The sequence below is a fragment of the Mus caroli genome, chromosome 7, assembly GCF_900094665.2.
Source record: "Mus caroli chromosome 7, CAROLI_EIJ_v1.1, whole genome shotgun sequence".
In the NCBI taxonomy this organism is placed as follows: domain Eukaryota; kingdom Metazoa; phylum Chordata; class Mammalia; order Rodentia; family Muridae; genus Mus; species Mus caroli.
The window spans coordinates 90,122,710-90,142,011 of record NC_034576.1 but is presented as its reverse complement, the minus strand read 5'-3'; the positions used below and the strand labels follow the sequence as shown (position 1 = coordinate 90,142,011).

The following is a 19,302-nucleotide window of genomic DNA, read 5'->3' as shown; positions in this document are numbered from 1 at the left end:
AGTGATAAAAACTGCATGGTACTGGTATAGCAACAGACAAGTAGACCAATGGAATAGAATTAAAGACCCAGAAATGAACTCACACATCTATGGTCACCTGATCTTTGACATGGGAGCTAAAACCATCCAGTGGAAAAAAGACAGCATTTTCAACAAATGGTGCTGGCACAACTTGCAGTTATCATGTAGAAGAATGAGAATTGATCCATTCCTATCTCCTTGTACTAAGGTCAAATTTAAGTAGATCAAGGAACTCCACATAAAACAAGAGACACTGAAACTTGCAGAGGAGAAAGTGGGGAAAAGCCTTGAAGATATGGGCACAGGGGAAAAATTCCTCAATCGAACAGCAATTGCTTGTGCTGTAAGATCAAGAACTGACAAATGGGACCTCATAAAATTGCAAAGCTTCTCTAAGGCAAAAGACACCATCAATAAGACAAAAAGACCACCAACAGATTGGGAAAGGATCTTTACCTATCCTAAATCAAATAGGGGACTAATATCCAATATATATAAAGAACTCAAGAAGGTGAACTCCAGAAAATCAAATAACCCCATTAACAATAGGGCTCAGAGCTGAACAAAGAATTCTCATCTGAAGAATACCAAATGGCTGAGAAGCACCTGAAAAATGTTCAGCATCCTTAATCATCAGGGAAATATAAATAAAAACAACCCTGAGATTCTACCTCACACCAGCCAGAATGGCTAAGATCAAAAATTCATGTGACAGCAGATGCTGGCAAGGATGTGGAGTGAGAGGAACACTTCTCCATTGTTGGTGGAATTGCAAGCTTGTACAACCACTCTGGAAATCAGTCTGGCAGTTCCTCAGGAAATTGGACATAGTACTACTGGAGGATCCTGCAATACCTCTCCTGGGCACATATCCAGAAGATGTTCCAACTGGTAAGAAGGACCCATGCTCAACAATGTTCATAGCAGCCTTATTTGTAATCGCCAGAAGCTGGAAAGAACCCAGGTGCCCCTCAACAGAGGAATGGATACAGAAAATGTGGTACATTTACACAATGGAGTACTACTCAGCTATTTAAAAGAATGAATTCATGAAATTCCTAGGCAAATGGATGGACCTAGAGGGTATCATCCTGAGTGAGGTAACCCAATCACAAAAGAACTCACATGATATGTACTCATTGAGAAGTTGATATTAGCCCAGAATCTTAGAATACCCAAGATTCAAGATACTATTTGCAAAACACATGAAACTCAAGAAGAAGGAAGACGAAAGTGTGGACACTTTGCCCCTTCTTATAATTGGGAACAAAACACCCATAGAAGGTGCTACAGAGACAAAGTTTGGAGCTGAGATGAAAGGATGGACCATCTACAGACTGCCATACCCGAGGATCCATCCCATAATAGACTCCAAACGCTGACACCATTGCACACACTACCAAGATTTTGTTCATAGGCCCCTGATATAGCTGTCTCTTGTGAGGGTATGCCGGGGCCTAGCAAACACAGAAGTGGATGCTCACAGTCAGCTATTGGATGGATCACAGGGCCCCCAATGGAGGAGCTAGAGAAAGTACCCAAGGAGCTAAAGGAATCTGCAATCCTATAGGTGGAACAACAATATGAACTAACCAGTACCCCAGAGCTCTTGTCTCTAGTTGCATATGTATCAAAAGGTGGCCTAGTTGTACATCAGTGGAAATAGAGACCCCTTGGTTGTGCAAACTTTATCTGCCTCAGTACAGGGGAACGCCAGGGCCAAGAAGTGGGAGTGGGGGGGTAGGGGAGTGGGGAGGGAGTGTATGGGGCACTTTTGGGGTAGCATTGGAAATGTAAATGAAGAAAATACCGAATTATAATAAAAGAAAAAAGAAAAAATAGGTAATCACTGGAAAAAAAAACATGCCTTGAGGAATGAGTGGGAAAAATAAATGTAGTCATCAAATAAATACAGATAATAGACAACACCATGAAGAAGCTTACAATAAAATGTAAACATTTTTGTAGGTACTTGTTATTTTTTATTCTATTGATATTGTAATTATAATCTAAAATATCTGGGACACTATGGTTCTTATGCCTATAAATCAGTTATTCATTACTAATGTGAATGGCTTCATCATTTAGTTTGTATAATGAATAAATCATTATAAAGATATGAATTTATAACAGAATAGATGTTCTATGGCAGCAAGATTTCATGTGAGAAGAAAACATGTGCTAAATGGTTGGAGAGATGGCTCAGTCAATAAAATTCTTCCTACACAAGTATGAAAAACTGAGTTTAGATCCCCAGAATCCATCAAATGTACATGCCTAGCATTCTAACACTGGGAAAAGACAGGGAAATCCTGGAAAAGCAATATCCGACCAGTCAAGACAATCAGGATGTTACAGGTTCAGTGAGAAATCCTGCCTCAAAAAAATAGAGTAAAGGGTGATACAGAAGACAGGCAATGTTGCCTTCTTTCAAGGCAAATGGTAGCTTTTCCTTATAAAAGTCTAATACAAGTCAATGGAACATGTAGCTATTATATAATAGCTTATAGATTCTTTCTTTATAGAGAAGAAAACAATACCAGAACTTGATATTTCTGTCAGTTTATGTCTACCTTGTCTTTTATGTGTCAAATCCCCTAGGGCAATAGCAATTTACTACTAGACTGTGTCTGTCTGGGAAAGTTAATATTCAACATGAATATAATTCAAGACTATAAGCATATCCATGTATTTCTACAGAGAGTGTTATTAAAGGAAGAGATCACCAGCCACAAAGCAATAAAATGTGTATCTCAAATAACACCTGTGGCCTCAATTTAAGTCACTGGCTTCCAGAATCTAGAATTGAAGGGTTTTTTGTTTGGTTTTGTTTTTGTTTTTTGTTTGTTTGTATGTTTAGGGTTTTTTTTTTGTTTGGTTTGGTTTGGTTTGTTTTTTTGTTTTGTTTTGTTTTTTCTCCCCAAGACAGGGTTTCTCTATGTAGTCCTGGCTGTCCTGGAACTCACTCTGTAGACCAGGCTGGCCTCAAACTCAGAAATCCCCTTCCTTCTGCCTCCCAAGTGCTGGGATTAAAGGCGTGTGCCACCACTGCTTGGTGAAGAATTTAAAGAACATTAAAAACTGTCTTCACTTGGCTTCAAGGAATAAAAATGCATCCAGTAAATCCTGTAAAGAAGTAAAGAAGTGGCTTTACTTCTTTAGTTGAAAGGCACTGCAGAAATGGATCATCTCTTTTTATATATCATCTCTTTGTTGCTGCTGCTGATGCCCACCCCTAAATCTTGACTACTTTCTACTGCAACAAAGTCTAAAGAGCTAGAGAATTTTGTTACATTACACTGCTGTGTTTTCCACCTTCAACAGAAGGGAATGGAACAGCGGTGTTGCGGGGAGTGGGGGTCGGGGTGATACAACAGACTTTGCTGAGCATAGTTGTCTTGAAATCTAAGCTAAGCAGGGCTTTTCCCATGGATCAGGCTTAGCGCATTTGATTACAACCACTGCATGTATTGATCTCCCAAAACAACCAAACCAACATTTGCCTCATTCCACATCATTAAACTATTTTCAAAATTTCCTAACATCCGTTCTAAAATTAAAAGTCAAAGTAGACATCTGTATTTTCAACTTGAAATTGAGGAACAAGACCCCGGGTTTTTAAAAAGTTATATAAAATATAATTTGAAGATTATGAAAGTTGATCAATTGTCCATAAAATCCATGATCTGTATGCAACATCATATTCCCCTTGATTCTCCTGACTTTTATAATCAATTCCAAATTTGACACTTAAGGTAAGAGTCACATCATGATCTGAAAAGTTTAATGGCCAATACTTGGTTTCAATAAAAATTAAAATGGATGTAAAAACAACATCAAATTAAATTTTATACATCTAAAATCTTGCATTCAAAATGCATTTTCTCCTTATATTTGACACACTAAAATAAAATAGTCCAGTTTTATTCAAGTAAACTTTCAAAATGGTGGACCTAGTCAACCAGACTGCAAATTCTTCAAAGAATTTCATTTTCTCTCTTACACTTGAAAATATATGCAGGACTAAAATATCTCAGTGAAAGGTTCTATAGTTAAGGCCCACCTCCAACCCTACAGAAAAGCAGAGTGAGATGTAACAAATAGAATACAGACAACTCCCAACAGCAAACACCAATAGACCTTCCTATTGAAAACCTAGATTCCTGGGATTTAAGGGGAGTCATTTCTCATCAGTTGAAATCCACTAATCAGACCACTGATGATGTTTGCCAAGTGTTATCCTTAGATAATATGAACTATAGAAAAAACAGAGAAAAGATATTTTTGCTTTGTTCACTTCAGTCTACTTTGAAAATGGAATTGGAAGCTCCTACTTGTCAAATCAAGAATATCTGACAAAGCTCAAAATCCCCATGTAACTTATAAAGTAACATGACCAAAGAATAGCAGCACTACGTAAAGGGCTGCCTCATCATTCTAACCCATCTTTTCCCACAACTCCTCCTTTTTACTTTCATATTCCCTCTTTCCTTAGGGCACCAGCTTGAAATCAGGGATGGCTTGGTAAGAAGGCACATAGGCAAAAGCATACTGAAGTGGCAGGCGCACAAGGAGACACAAAAGCACAGCATGGGAGAAATGCAACCTGCTTGAGCAACTGCCCGTCTCTTTCCTTCAACTGAAATGAGCTTTCCAATTTTCATTAAATGTGGTTGTTTGTAATTTGAAGTCATGACGTTGAAAACCTTATCACTGGCAAAGGGAGTATAGTAACATGGTCAAAAAAGGCATCATCACAAATTATTTCTTAAGCAAATTTTAATTTTAAAAAATATTTTTAATCTCAGGTATATGAAATGTTTTACTCTGAGTATATAACTCATTTTATTTGCCTTTACTATGTGTTACTTCAAATAACCTTAATATATTCTGCACCTGCAAACAAGTAAGAACTTCAAAGTTCATAGAAACAAATTTGACCATATAAAACAATGTTGAATTAGTTTATTGCAGATAGTAAGCATTGACAAATTCAACTTTCCAATTTCTAAAAAGGCATACACACAAGATTTATCAAAATCTATTATTCTTTTCATTCTATCTAGTCTTCCATTGTTCCCACTGTCAGTACTGGAAAGAAAGTTATTTTCACACAAAATATTCTGCCACACTATTAAAATTCACCACAGCACAAACTTCAGGGTATACGAAACTATAAAGTGAAGTAGGGTTAAGGTGTTGAATGTTTCCTATTCAAGTAACTTGCTACTAAACAAGCGTGATTATGTAGACATGTCACAGACATTCTAAATCACACTTCAGTAGTCACATCTGCAAAAGGAAGGTGTGTTTGACATTGAAAGTTAACTACTTTTTTTTTCAATCAGGAAGGGTACCCCTACTCTTATGTCTTTCTGCAAATGTTTCTTCAAGGGAATTATGGCACAGCACCATGGCAATACCCTTAGAATTTGTTGGATGCTGAGAGACACAAACTGGATAAAACATCTTTCACATCTGTAGTATTTTCTGTTCCCAAAACACTTGACTTTCATGTCTTAATTCTCAGAGTATCACAGATATGGCTAGAATATATTTGTGTTTTCCTGGATATCAAATAGTAACATGAATTACTATATATGGTTGTAAAGGAAGAGAATACAGAAAAGGAAAGAAGAAAATTATATTTTTCACCCTTGGTAAAATAACACAATGGGTTTCATGTTTAAAATCTATTCCATAGTGTCCCCTTATGAATAGGATTTACCTTGAAGAATATTCGCGACTGTGGAAAAAATAGTAGCAATATAGTCAAATGTCGAGCCCTCGAGGAAGCTTCAATGACAATTTCTCTTTTATTTTAACTTCTTTTAAAGAATCAGAACAGTCACATAAAACACAGTATTTCTCTTGTTTAAAAACCTGATTCAGTTAATATTAATAACAGTCATTCTTAATGATTTCTTAATGATAAAAGTCTTCTTCCACAAACAGAAATTCTACTTAACAATCAGCAAAGTTCCTACAAACTTTGTGACAGCGACAACAACATATATCTCTCTTCTCTCAAGAAGCAAGGAAGAACCAGAGGTCAACCAAATGACTCAGATTAAAATGTTCCAAATAAGTAGCTAATATACAGCATCATCTTTGAATATCTATTTACTAAGCATTCTGTAAGTGCTATAATAATGAAAAAAAGGACAAAAGAATATGCCCTACAAGTCATGTGCTGGATGCTCAGCAAATTCCTCCCTTCTCTATGCCATTGCATTCCAGTTAGCATGTATACTCATACATGTGAATAGCTCACAATAATACTATTGAACAGTATCTACAGCATCACTACTAATACCAAATGTTTCATATATAAATACAGTAACTATAATAGATATACACTATACTAATACATACAGTATTTTATTTTCTTTCTTAAACTTTTTAAAATTTTATTTCATTTTTAATTTATTTACCCACCGTATTCAATTCCCTACACCTCATCCACCCTCAGTCTGCTCCACATCCCACACTTCCTCCTCAACACACCCATCTCCACATGAATGCCCCCATCATCCACTCCATCTGACCTCTAAACTCCTTGGGGCCTCCAGTCTCTTAAGGGTTAAGTGCATCATCTCTGAATGAGCACAGACCTGGAAGTCCTCTACTGTATGTTTGTTGGGGGTCTTATATCAGCTGGTGTATGCTGTGTGCTTGGTGGTCCAGTGTTTGAGAGATCGAGGGGGTTCAGATTAATTGAGACTGCTGGTCCTCCTACAGGATCACCCTTCTCCTCAGCTTCTTTCAGCATTCCCTAAATCAACAACTGGGGTCAGCTGCTTCTGTTGATTGGTTGGGTACTAATATCTGCATCTGACTCTTTCAGCTGCTTCTTGGGTCTTTCAGAGGGCAGTCTAAATAGATCCCTTTTTGTAAGCTCTCCATAACCTTAGTAATAGGGTGATGCCTTGGCACCTCCCCTTGAGCTGGATCCCACTTTGGGCCTGTCACTGGACCTTCTTTTCCTCAAGCTCCTCTCATTTCCATCCCTTTAATTCTTTCAGACAGGAACAATTATGGGTCACAGATGTGACTGTGGGATGGCAACCTCATCCCACACTTGTGGGCTCTATAAGTTCCCTCTCCCTACTGTTAGGAGTTTCATCTAAGGTTCCTCCTTTTGTGTCTTGAGAGTCTCTCACCTCCCAGGTCTCTGGTGCATTCTGGGGTGTCCACCCAGCCTCCTATTTCCTGAGGTTGCCTGTTTACATTCTTTCTGCTGGCCTTCAGGGCTTCAGTCATTTTTCCCTCTCTCAATACAAGATCAGTTTTATTCTCTCCTTCCCACTCCCCCACCCACCCTGTCCACTTTCCCTCCCAGGTCCTTCCCTCCCTCCCAACTTGTGATTGCTTTCTTCTCTCTCCCAAGTGGGACTGAGGTGTCCTCACTTGGGCACTTCAGCTTATTGAGCTATTTAAGTTCTGTGGACTGTATCTTGGGTATTTTGTACGGGTTTTTGTCTGTTTGTTTGTTAGTTTGTTTGCTAACATCCACTTACTAGTGAGTACATATCATGCATATCCTTTTGGGTCCAAGTGACCTCACTCAGGCTGGTCTTCAAGAACAGAAAAAACTACAGAAAGCCCAAAGACACATGGAAACTGAACGACTCTTTACTATAACTTGAACAGGGAAGAAATAAAGAAAAACTACTTAGAATAAATTAAAGATGTCTTGGAATTTAATAAAAGTGTTGACACATCATACCCAAACTTATGGGACAAAATGAAAGCAGTGCTAAGAGGAAAGTTCATAGCACTAAGTGCCCTGGTAAAGAAACTGGAGAGATCTTACACTAACAACTTAACAGCACATCTGAGAGCTCTAGAACAAACAGAAGCAATCACACCCAAGAGGAGTAGAAGGCAGGGCCTTCTACTGAGTATAGTCAAAATCAGAGCTGAAATCAACCAGATAGAAACAAAGAAAACAATACAAAGAATCACCAAATCCAAAAGCTGGTTCTTTGAAAGAATCAACAAGATAGATAAACCCCTAGCCAAACTAACTAAAGGGCCAAGAGGCAATATCCAAATTAATAAAATCATAAATGAAAAGGGAGACATAACAACAGAAACAGAGGAAAGCCAATAAATATTTTCTATATCTTCTAAGAACTTATGTACCAGATACTCAGCATTCCACCTGCTTTTTCTCATTGAATCTTCAGAACTTAAATCTCATTTCAAAGTATATTAGTTTATCCAAATCCTAAATGCAATGCAATGTTTGGGCCATGATTCAAACTCATCTGCAAAGAAATTCTAAAACCTTTGGTCTCTTTAATAAAAAATTACAATGTTATTTCCTCTCCAGATTTAGTTCTGCAGTTTTAAAAATTATTTATATGACAAACACAATAATTAGCATCATGAACATGAAGGAACACAGACCATAAGTTAGAAGATTGGCTTTCCACATTCAGCTTTGCTCTGACTACACAAAGAATGTGCTAAGTATATCCATCAGATGACATTAACAGACCATAGCAACTCTTTTGGTCTTTGTGACACATCACAGGACTAGTAGCCTCCCTCACATTTTCCCAGGCTGACTAATTCTCAAAGGAAAGCATCTCTGAACTAAATGTCTACTATATTCACAACCACTAGAACTATTACTGGCCTCTGCTGCATTCAAAACAAAAATAGACCCTGAGAATTCACAAAGTCAGTTCTCTGAAGTCAGATTTAGTGACATTTAAGATATCAAAATAAAATACTGATACCACTGCTCATAAAGTGTTCGTTGATTTGACTTCCTTTAAGGACATGAAGAAAGTTATATCTGAGTCATATAATAACATTATTCAAAATGATGGTAGCAGGGAAGGCTGGAGAGGGGGCTCATTGGTTAAGAATACTTGCTGCTCTTCCAATGGACCCAGACTTGCTTCCTCACAACTCCCTGGTGGTTGGCCACCTTCTAATCCTCCAGTCCAAGGGAATTCAATGGTTTCTTCTGACTTTGGAAGAAACCAGACACGTGATGATACAAAGACGTACAGAGAGGCAAATTACACATCCAAAAATAAGATAAAAAAAATCTAAATTTTTTTCATAATATAATATTCTTGTCTTTGCTTTTGGTCAAGCACCTATTGACAAAAGTAAATATATAATAACAAACGTAAACACACATCCAAACAATCCTATTCAGGACCATTGTGAGAGGATGTGTATGAACCTCAGCTAAGAACAAAGAATGTAGGCCTGCAAGAGAGTTCAGCATATATAGACAATCATTGCCAAACCTGGTAGCATAACTTTTATCCCTGAGATGTATGCATAAGATGGCAAGAAAAAAAAACAGTCCTAAAAATTGCCTTTCCTACTTGTACCATATATTATATAATATGTAATATATATTGTATATTATATAACTTATTAGATAATTATATAATTAAAATGTATAATTACATATGTTTATATTTTATATTATACCTGTAATATATAAATATATATTGTATAAATATATATATATATATATATATATATATGAATTCCATGTTGTAGCACAATCTGTAGAATTTATCTAACCACTGTGAACCTAAGTTTTCCAAAGTTTATTATGTTGTAAATTTCTATTTTCAATTATTGTTGGGAATTTAAAAAGTTTGATTGATATAAAGTACAAATTTTCAATTAAATATAAGGATTAAATAAGTTTAAAAAACAAATGAGCCAAGAACTATACCTGGAACATTGTGTGTGATCAATAAATGGTAACACTTGTTACAGGTTGAATTGTACAAAATGGCTGACATTTGATGGTTACTGACTCACAAAAATGGCAGTTCCATATGGTCCACCCTCATACTGGTGTGCATGGAGGCACATGAGCACAAAAACACAGAAGACAACTTCTGTCAGTAGATAAAGAGATAAATAAAACATTGAACATACAAAATGAAACAAAAGTCTGTGTTTAAATAAAATAAATAGCACATCCTTTCACTTGAAAGACACGATGGGTGAGCCTGGAGACTAGTATATTAGATGAAATAAATCAGACACAGAAAGACAAACACCACATGATCTCACTGATCGACAGAATCTAGAAAAACTACATTTATACAGCAAAGAATAGAATGGTGATTCCCAGGATAGAGGCAGTAGGTAAAGTTAGAGTCAAAAAACATAAATGTTCAGTTATTCAGGATTTTTGGAAGTTCAAGTGATATTGGATGTTAAGGTGACACTAGCAGCTTACCATCCAATTCTTGAATACTGCTAAGACAGACTACAATTCTGGCCTCAAAAATGATAAAGTAATGCAATGTATATGTTAAATAGCTCATTGAGCCATTTCACATATGTACATATGTCAAAACAATATTTTAGAAGAATATAGACAGTTTATATTTGTCAGCAAATATAAAAAAACAAAAGTATAAAAGTTCAGCAGCTAGGAACGTGATTCCAGTCTGACAGTGAGACTAGCAAGTGAAAGAGTTTCTATAACTCAATTTCACAGCTTCAAAATAGAAAACTGAAAATCTCTAATTCATGATTTAGTTTAAAAATTAATTAATCAGGGGCTGGTGAGATGGCTCAGCAGTTAAGAGCACTGACTGCTCTTCCAGAGGTCCTGAGCTCAAATCCCAGCAACCACATGGTAACTCACAACCATCTGTAAAGAGATCTGAAGATAGCTGCAGTGTACTTACCTATAATAAATAAATAAAAATCTTTAAAAAATTTAATTAATCACTACAAAGCTATGATGTCGGAATGGTATAGATGCCACATCTTCAATTATGCAATGTTACTGAGAGTAAGATTTCCATAGCAAATGAAGAAAGCAGATTTGATAAAAGGTTAAGACCCATCTCAGCTTACAATTCAATGCTGCCTTGTATATTTATAAAAGGGAATAATGCAGTATATATATAGAAAAGAAGCTGAATGTTGAGCCCTAAATTTATGCTATGTGGAATTAGAAATAATCTAAGTAAAATACCTCATATTTTGTTAGCAGTTTAAGAGGAATCAAAAATAACCACAGTGCTAAACATATATTTTACCTTGAAGGTTAAGTCAGTAAGCTTCCTTAACGTCTTAGATCGTCATATGTTTTCATATAAAATCAAAAACTACTGATCCATAATAGTGTGAAGTTTAATGTGTTCTTCCTCTTTAAATTTGCCTATCAATATTTTGTGTATGTGTGTGCATGTGTGTGTAAGTGTGTGTGTGTATGCATGTGTGTGTGTTTGTCTTTGTGTGTGATTCGTGATGAAGGAGAATGGAATGGGGCACAGCATGAAACTGGAGATCAGAGATTCAACTTTTGCATGTGTTCCAGGGCTCTAATTCAAATCACCTGGTTTGTATAGCAAATATTATTACCTGCTTTGCCATCTCAACAGTCCAATTAATAAAGAGTTATTCACTACAGGGGGATAAGACTGGCCTGAGAATAAATAGAGTAAATTGTGATCAGGCCATTGATTGGACGACCAACAGTAAACAAACCACTTCAACATTAATTTTCTCTTTTAGAAATTAAAAAAAAAAAGAAAAAGAAAAGAAAAGAAATCTACAATAAGGCATGCAAGTGCACAATGGACCATGGTACACAGCTGTAATCATTGTACTCAGAGGAAGGATAACTGCTCATAGTCAGTCAGTCTGTCTGTGCTACACAGTGACTCTGTCTGAAGCCATTGAGTCTCACACACACACACACAAAATCAAAACTCCCAACCCTAAAAATGTATGCCTTCCTATCTAGTATAAGCAGATAAAGAATATGTGATTGGTTTTAATGTGATATAATATAGAACTACATTATATAACCTCAATTGTCAATAACCAGGTTTTCACATTTCAACATCAACAAAAACACTTGCCTGAAAATATATTTTCTGAATTGAAAGCTCAATCCATGCGTGGCTAAGTCTAGACACTGACTTTTATATTTTGTGCAATAAAAAGGAAAAGTTAATTATTAAGCCTTCTTTGAAATTCAAAGAATGTATATTCTTCCTCAGCAGAATCAAAGCTGTGAACTAAAAATGACTCGAAAGCCCAGGGCTATTCATCTGGATACCTCAGACACCATGGGGAGCAGGCTGATAGCTACTTCCGAAAACGCTATGTTATAGCCCTAGGAATCAGAAGGTGGTCTTTAGAAATGCCATGCTTATATAACTCTACAAACTTAAAAAGAGTCAGAACACTCACAGCTTTTTCCCAACAACATGAAAATCTTAGGTAAGACTTTCCAAAGGAATAGAAAATCATCATCACTGCAGTAGATTTAAAATATATATATATATATATATATATATATATATATATTTATGGGAGAAAAGGATAAAAAAAGTAAGTTGCCATCATGGTACCAAGATAATAATTACAGAGAAAATAAATACTTTATATAAAAATTACTTTGTAGAGAAAAGAAAGTAGAAAGTCATGACAACTTGATCTATTACTAACAGATATATGCTTGGCTCACACTCAAATATTTATACCAATAAAATAGCATGTTTTACAGGGGATAGAAGCAAGAGCATCTTGTGTATTAGACAAGGACCATACCATGGAGATACGTGTCTAGCACATTTTGACCTTTAAGAGATAGATAGATAGATAGATAGATAGATAGATAGATAGATGATAGATAGATAGACAGACAGAGATATGTACTGGAGAGAAATTGTATTGAGTTTGGGAAATCTAACACTGCAAACAATGACTTAATATCCATAAAAAATAGAAAACTAATTTTCTCAGAGTGGCTCACAAGACATTGGTAATCATTAACGTGGAAAAATGAGTAACCACACTTCACCTTCCTTGAAATAAATGGAAACAGGTTTCATCTTAAATAGCCCATAGAATCCTTTATTTTAAGAGTTCCAGTGGGAGATGGATGACAGGGATTTTACTTATTAGCTTGTTTGGATGTTTATCTTGGCTTTCGCTTACACTTTGTTTTCTCTCGACCCATGTTAAGATTCCAAACTACACCTCGTGTCACAATTAAACATCTCCTGAGGAGTGCAAGATCTGATTAGCACATTAACTTGAGCATAAACCAGCCGTGACCATGGTGCCTCAGTCTGTATCAGACCCACCCAGTGACTAATAATCATAAGAACGCTATCAAAACAAATTAATCTCACCTTTTCTTAAATCTTCCAGTGCTTCAGATCTAATTTTCTCTGTTGTCAAAAGTTTATCAACCTTTAAATTTGTTCTAAGAAAAACCATCTGGCAATAAAAACAAACACTCCAGTGTTGAAAATTAGTGTTCCCAAAATTCTAATGAGCCCCCATCAACAAGTTCAGATACTGACACAGAACTCTGATGTTTCTTGTTCTGATTTGGTTTTGTTTGATTTTCTGGTTGGTTGGTTGGTTGGTTGGTTGGTTGGCTGGTTGGTTTTATGGTCCAGTTAAATAATTATATCCCACACCTTGCCACTCAGTGTCCAGAGAAAAGGAACTAGAAAGCCACCAAAATTCAGATACGTTTTTCTTTCTTTTTCTTTACCCCCCCCTTTTCTCTCTCTCTCTCTCTCTCTCTCTCTCTCTCTCTCTCTCTCTCTCTCTCTCTCTCTCTCTCTCTCTCTCTCTCTCTCTCTCTCTGTAGATTTAAGGGTGTGGTAGCATGTACCTTTCCCTCCTTTCCTGATAAACCATTCCATTGGTCCCCGAGGCATATATAACTGAGCTAATTGGTTGACCAGCTGTTGTTTTTAAGCAGAATGGTAAGGTTACCTGTATATCAAGGCAAGAATATTCTACCACCATGGCCTTTACTTGAAATGCCCAAAACAAGTCACTTGGTATACCTGGTAACCTGAAGGATAAACTGTGCCTAGGATCACCAAGAGATTGAAGTTTTGGGTTTTATGCTTATTAATTAATTAATTTTTGTTGTTGTTGTTCTTGAAGCAGGGCCCTACTATCACGCTGCTAGAGTTCAGGCAATCCACCTGATACAGTTTCTTAAGTAGCTGAGACCATAGGAAAACCAGACAGATGCCACAGACACCTGACTTCTAAATTTAAATTTAAAAGCTGATACTCATTTGTGTTATTAGACAATCTTCATGTATGTGTAGAGCATTTAGGTATATGAATCAGCTTCATAGCTGTAAGCTTTGTAAAAATCTAAATACTAGTCTACTATTTCTAATAACATTTTACTGAGTGAACAGTATATTATAATGTAAATGAGTGTAGCATACTGTATTACAAATAGTTTGTATGATAAACTGTCAAATATTACTTTGATATTTTTAATCATGGCTACATATCCAAAGAATGGCACTTTGCATTTATTTGGTTAAAGGTATTTTTTAATTAATTCCTGTAGCTTTTTTAACTTTGTCTTGTATCATATTTTTATTGATGAACACTGATGAGGAGGATATTAACCAACTGGATATGTACCTAAGATTAGCCAGTATAGAGCTTTAGAAAAATAGGTAATGAGGGAAGAGCTGAGAGGCCAGAAAACACTGTAACATTGACTCTGCCACCACCAAAGACATTTGAGCAAGCCCTACCGCGTTACTACTCTATATTTCCTCCTCCATAAGGCAAATAGAATAGCTTCCTAGCTGAAACAAACATTTTTCAAGTGCCTGACATACTATCAGAATAAATGAACTTTCATAGATAATCAGCTTCAATATAAAAGTAGGGATTTCAAACAATGACTAATAAGTAATACCTCCAGAGAGTTACATCTTTCTGTGAATAAGACATATCCAGTGGTTCCTTTCAGCTTATGAAACTAGACAACTGGGTTATATTTCATACATAAATGACAGCAATCGGATCACTTAATGGCATTATCAAAATGTTTGCAGAACAAATTTACTATTTCCTTTTGTGCCTTTTTCCCCTTTTTGTTTATATAAACACCATTGTGTTTGGGTACATGAGCTCATGCATTGATGTAGATACCAGAAGACACTGAGTGTCTGGCTCTATTAATCTCACTCCCATGAGACAGGGTCTCTCACTGACCTAGAGCTAGGCTAACACCAACAAGCCCCAGTGGTCCTGCTGTCTCTGCCTCCCACAGCAATGAAGTTATAGGAGCTTGTGGCCATTCCCCACTTTCGACTTGATGCTTGTGATCGGGCAAGTTTCAACTTCCACCTTCCATTTGTGTTTTATAGTAAAGTAAATTGATTTCTAGGACTACCACCATTTTTTTTAATCTAAAGATTATCAGAAAGTGACTTAAAACATCACAATACCTGGGTATCCCTCATCATTTCTACATTTCTGTCATGGTGGAACTCTTTCACCTGTACAGCTTTAAAGTTATTAAACAAGTGATATGCAAAAGATATAAAATGTGGAGACCAAAATGTATATTTTGGAATTAGTTATATCTCATCATCATGCTGTATTTGTCATGGAACAAAATGTAAATTCATTCCTTGTGAAACCATACCACAATCATTATAAGACTAGAAAGATAAGCCGAGGATGACTATCAACAAAAACACATTAAATCCTCCTTTACAAAGTAAATAGTAAAGGTATGGATGGAAGTCCTTGTTCATTAAACACCAATATGTAAGTTGAAATATCTATTGAAAATAGCTTAGGTAAACTACAGAACTCATAACAAGTAATGTTCAGAAAGCAACACGTGATAAGAAAGGTCACTCCTTTTTACAAGGAGTCTGGTGAAAATGTTGGTCCACCTGCTGTCACTAGTCATGAGTTTCATCAGTCTGTTTGCTGCACTTCTTTTTCCTCATCACCCATCTGAGCTTTTCATTCACATGGCCAGTCCCTGTCATGAATGCACAGCTCTTAGACATCTCTGTTCTATAACATCATTTGAGCAAAAGCACTAATGTCAAGTAACAGTAGAAACATGGAGCGTATTTTGAAGTGTCTTTAAAATGGGTTTGACTATATCTGTTCCTGTATGTACGGGCAAGTACACACCAGCTTAATCTTAGCTGATTTGTCAACAACAAATTACACAGCATCCAAATACATGAAAACCACCCTGTTGGATTCTAAACAAAATTAGCTTAGCTCCCTTTAAAAAGGAAACGTTTCTATTATGTTAAGAGTAAGACTCCAAAGTTGAGTTATGGCTTTTATAATTCTTAGATTTGGATAGTAACATAAGCACCCTGATCCAGAACAAACTCTGCCAGGGTAATTCTCACGTGATTTCTTACAAGTTGTTCACCGAGTGTGTTATGTATTAAGTAAAATAAACCTCATATTTAAAAACTTCTCACTTATTAATTCACTTTGAGTAGTGAGTTTTCAAGAAAGAGAATGAAACAGCTAGGAGTCCTTGGTAACTCATCAGAGAAATTCTTCTTAATCTGGTTATTAACCTACAATTATTTGATTGGTTTGTTTGCTTTGTGGGTTTTGGTTGCTGTTTTGCATCAGAGTGTAAGGCACTTGAAAAATAGTAAATACTTTATTCTCTGGGGCTATTTAGAAAGCAATTTGAAGAACAGTTCTAGTTAAATAGACCAAATTTAGATAGATGAGAAAGGACAAGCATTTTAATTTCAGAATCTTCAATAAGGGGGGGGTCTCTTTTTTCTTTTCTGAAACAATGTTTCTGACCCCATTAGTTAAAACTAGTGGTGTTAAATGTTAAGAAGATGTCACAATCAAGAGCTTTAATACAGTAATCTGTTTCAAAAATATCAATTAATTCAGTTGCAGCTTACTGCAGACTTGATATGTCCTAATCACTACACAGAGAACTAAGATTAAAAGATGAAAGTATGTAGTCCAATCATGAAAGTGAAGCTAGTTGCACTGAATTCAACTGAAGTGATTTTAAATAGTTACAATTTTATGAAAAAAAAAGCAGTAAGTGTCCTCTTTAGCATATGTTTTCCTCTCAGGTGATGATAAATCTGCAATTGTATAACACCTTTTATACTTTGTGTGGTTGCTTAGGAGAATTCAGTCTCCTTGTACAAAGTAAGATGTCCTGGAGGACCCTGCCATTTATAGGATCTAGTAAAGTAGAGAGAATTAGATGAGATGAGAAACAGAACAAAGAGAAATATCAACATGAAATAAACCAGGACAGAGTTTGTTTGATTCTGTCCTTAGACCAGAACCAGACCCGACCAATAACCTATGGCAACCAGCCAAGACTACTCAGAAATAAATAACAGCTCACTTTGTGAGAACTGTCAGTAAAAGAAAGCCAGTGCTGACATCCTCTGGACAGACTTGTGGGAAGGCAGAGAGCCTTGATAAGTCTAGACTAACAGTCTGTCATCAGCTGGTCCTCTGGGAGAAGCAAACCCTTCAGGGCTTGCTCACTGGTGCAGCTTGGGGAAAAAAAAAAGAAGGAGAAGAAAGAAGAAGAAGAAGAAGAAGAAGAAGAAGAAGAAGAAGAAGAAGAAGAAGAAGAAGAAGAAGAAGAAGAAGAAGAAGAAGAAGAAGAAGAAGCCAGCAACTTCCCTCAAACTCTGATAGCCTGGTCTGACAGGTTCATTTACCTCAACTTAACAGATACTACTACCCTTGCTCCTTAAAGGGCCAAACTCAAGAAGCTTGACTGCTCAAAGAAACACATGTTTTTTTGTTTTTTTTGTTTTTTTTTAAGTTGACAGCAAATATTACTATGAGAACTGGGTGTACTGACAAAATCCTGTAGTAGTTTGTTGCCTTAAACCCACTCCACCAGGTCATCCCAGATTCACTTACGCCCAACATCTGGTGAATGTAGTAGTATTCTGGCCCTTGGTTGTACAGCAGGAAGGTTTTCCAGAAAAGTAGAACGTTTAGGGACAGCCAAATGAACTAGACCAGTCAAAGAGAAAGAAAAAAAATCAAAGTTAAAAAAAAAAAAAAGAAAAATAATTATCTGATAGAAGCCACACACAAGACTCACCTGGGTACATGCAATTTCAGAAAGCAGAAAGCATGCTCAGTCAGTAAGTGGAAAAGCTGCTCTGAGGACAACTCACCTGGCCTTACCCAGACCCTGCACTGAAATAAAGGTTGGTGGCAAATAGATCACTTAATCAGCTACACCTTACTTCCCCAACTCCAGTGCAAACTGAGAGTAAGAAAGTAGTAGCATTATCATGGCGCATGGGATGCCCAATATACGGAAGCAATTGGGAGAGCATAGGAAATGAGTGTTTGAAAAGCTCCCTTAGCTCCCCTTTCTTCCGCATTGGCTCCTCATCAATCTGTACTAAAGTTCCCTTGCATTGAGCAGGAAGTATTTCCAGGAATGCATAAAGTCATGGTTAGGTGAGAAAGTCAGAAAACTAAACCCCCAAACTTCCAATTCTCTCATCCCACCAGTGCACATTCTGAGAATGAATCAAACTGGCTGCAGCATAGACAGACAGACAGTCTGCCAGGCCAGCTTGGCCCTCCATCCTACCAGGCAGAGGTGTTTAACCCCTTCGTTGGCCAGCCAGCTCCTCCAGGACACCGCCATGCCGCCGGCGCGGGGGTGCTGCGCTCTGCTCCGTGCTTGGGACCGAAAGGAGCGATCAGTGGCCGGGGCAGCAGATCCAGGGGCGCCGCCTGCAGGGGAGCGGCGTGGTGGCGAGGGTCAAAAGCTGTACTGAGTCTGGAGGCCTGGCTGGAGGTCTCCACCCCGGCTCCCACCGCGCAGCTCCCTTGCCTCCCCACGCCCCCTGGCCCCGCGCGCCGCCCCGCGCCAGCCCCTTTGTCTCGCGCGAGCCTGTTGTTGTGGCGGCCGTTCAGGACGTCCCGGGTGGGAAGGTGGAGGCGTCCCCTGCAGCCTCCAGCTGGGCCTGTCCAGCTGCAGACAAGTCCCAGATGTGAGAACGGGAATCGGAAGCTTGGGGACGCTCTTTGCATCCCGTGGCGCATACACCCTACTTCCTAGAATGGTTATGCACCACCACCGCCACCACCACCACCCACCACCACGCCGCCAAAATGATAGAAAGAAAGAAAGAAAAAAAGAACAAAAAAGAAAAGTTCAGCTGAAAGAAACTTGGTAAAGAAATTTGAGACGGAAGTAGCCTTTTGTGTATTAGCCTTCCCTATCCAGCCAGTCCTGTGTCTACAAAGAAGTACCATCTCACAGTCAGAAGCTCAAGTCTTCCTTTCTTCTCACTTCTCTATCAGCTCCCCACCTATTCCTGTCTTGAGATAAAACTTTCTGTATCTTGCTGAAAACAAACCAGGCAGGCAAAGAGTTAACGACGTTATTTTCAGGAGTTTTGGGGAAGCTCAGATTCCCTCTAGGAATGTGCACTTTATGCTGCTAATTGCAAAGTCAACTCATTA

General features: G+C 37.4%; 1 protein-coding gene across 2 annotated transcripts in view; it reads right to left on the bottom strand.

Annotated features, from left to right (window-relative positions):
• Window positions 1–18,681, bottom strand: part of Nox4 (NADPH oxidase 4) — a 146,400-nt gene extending 127,719 nt beyond the window's left edge. For both annotated transcript variants that reach the window (XM_029479267.1, XM_021166295.2), the window contains exons 1-2: window positions 18,422–18,681; window positions 17,731–17,826 (exon numbers count right to left, since the gene is read on the bottom strand). Coding sequence is in view for 1 of the 2 variants with exons in the window: in XM_021166295.2 (XP_021021954.1) it covers window positions 17,731–17,826; window positions 18,422–18,478 (153 nt within the window). In the remaining variant the exon portion in view is untranslated. The remainder of the gene's footprint in view (window positions 1–17,730; window positions 17,827–18,421) is intronic.
• Window positions 18,682–19,302: the final 621 nt, after the last annotated feature.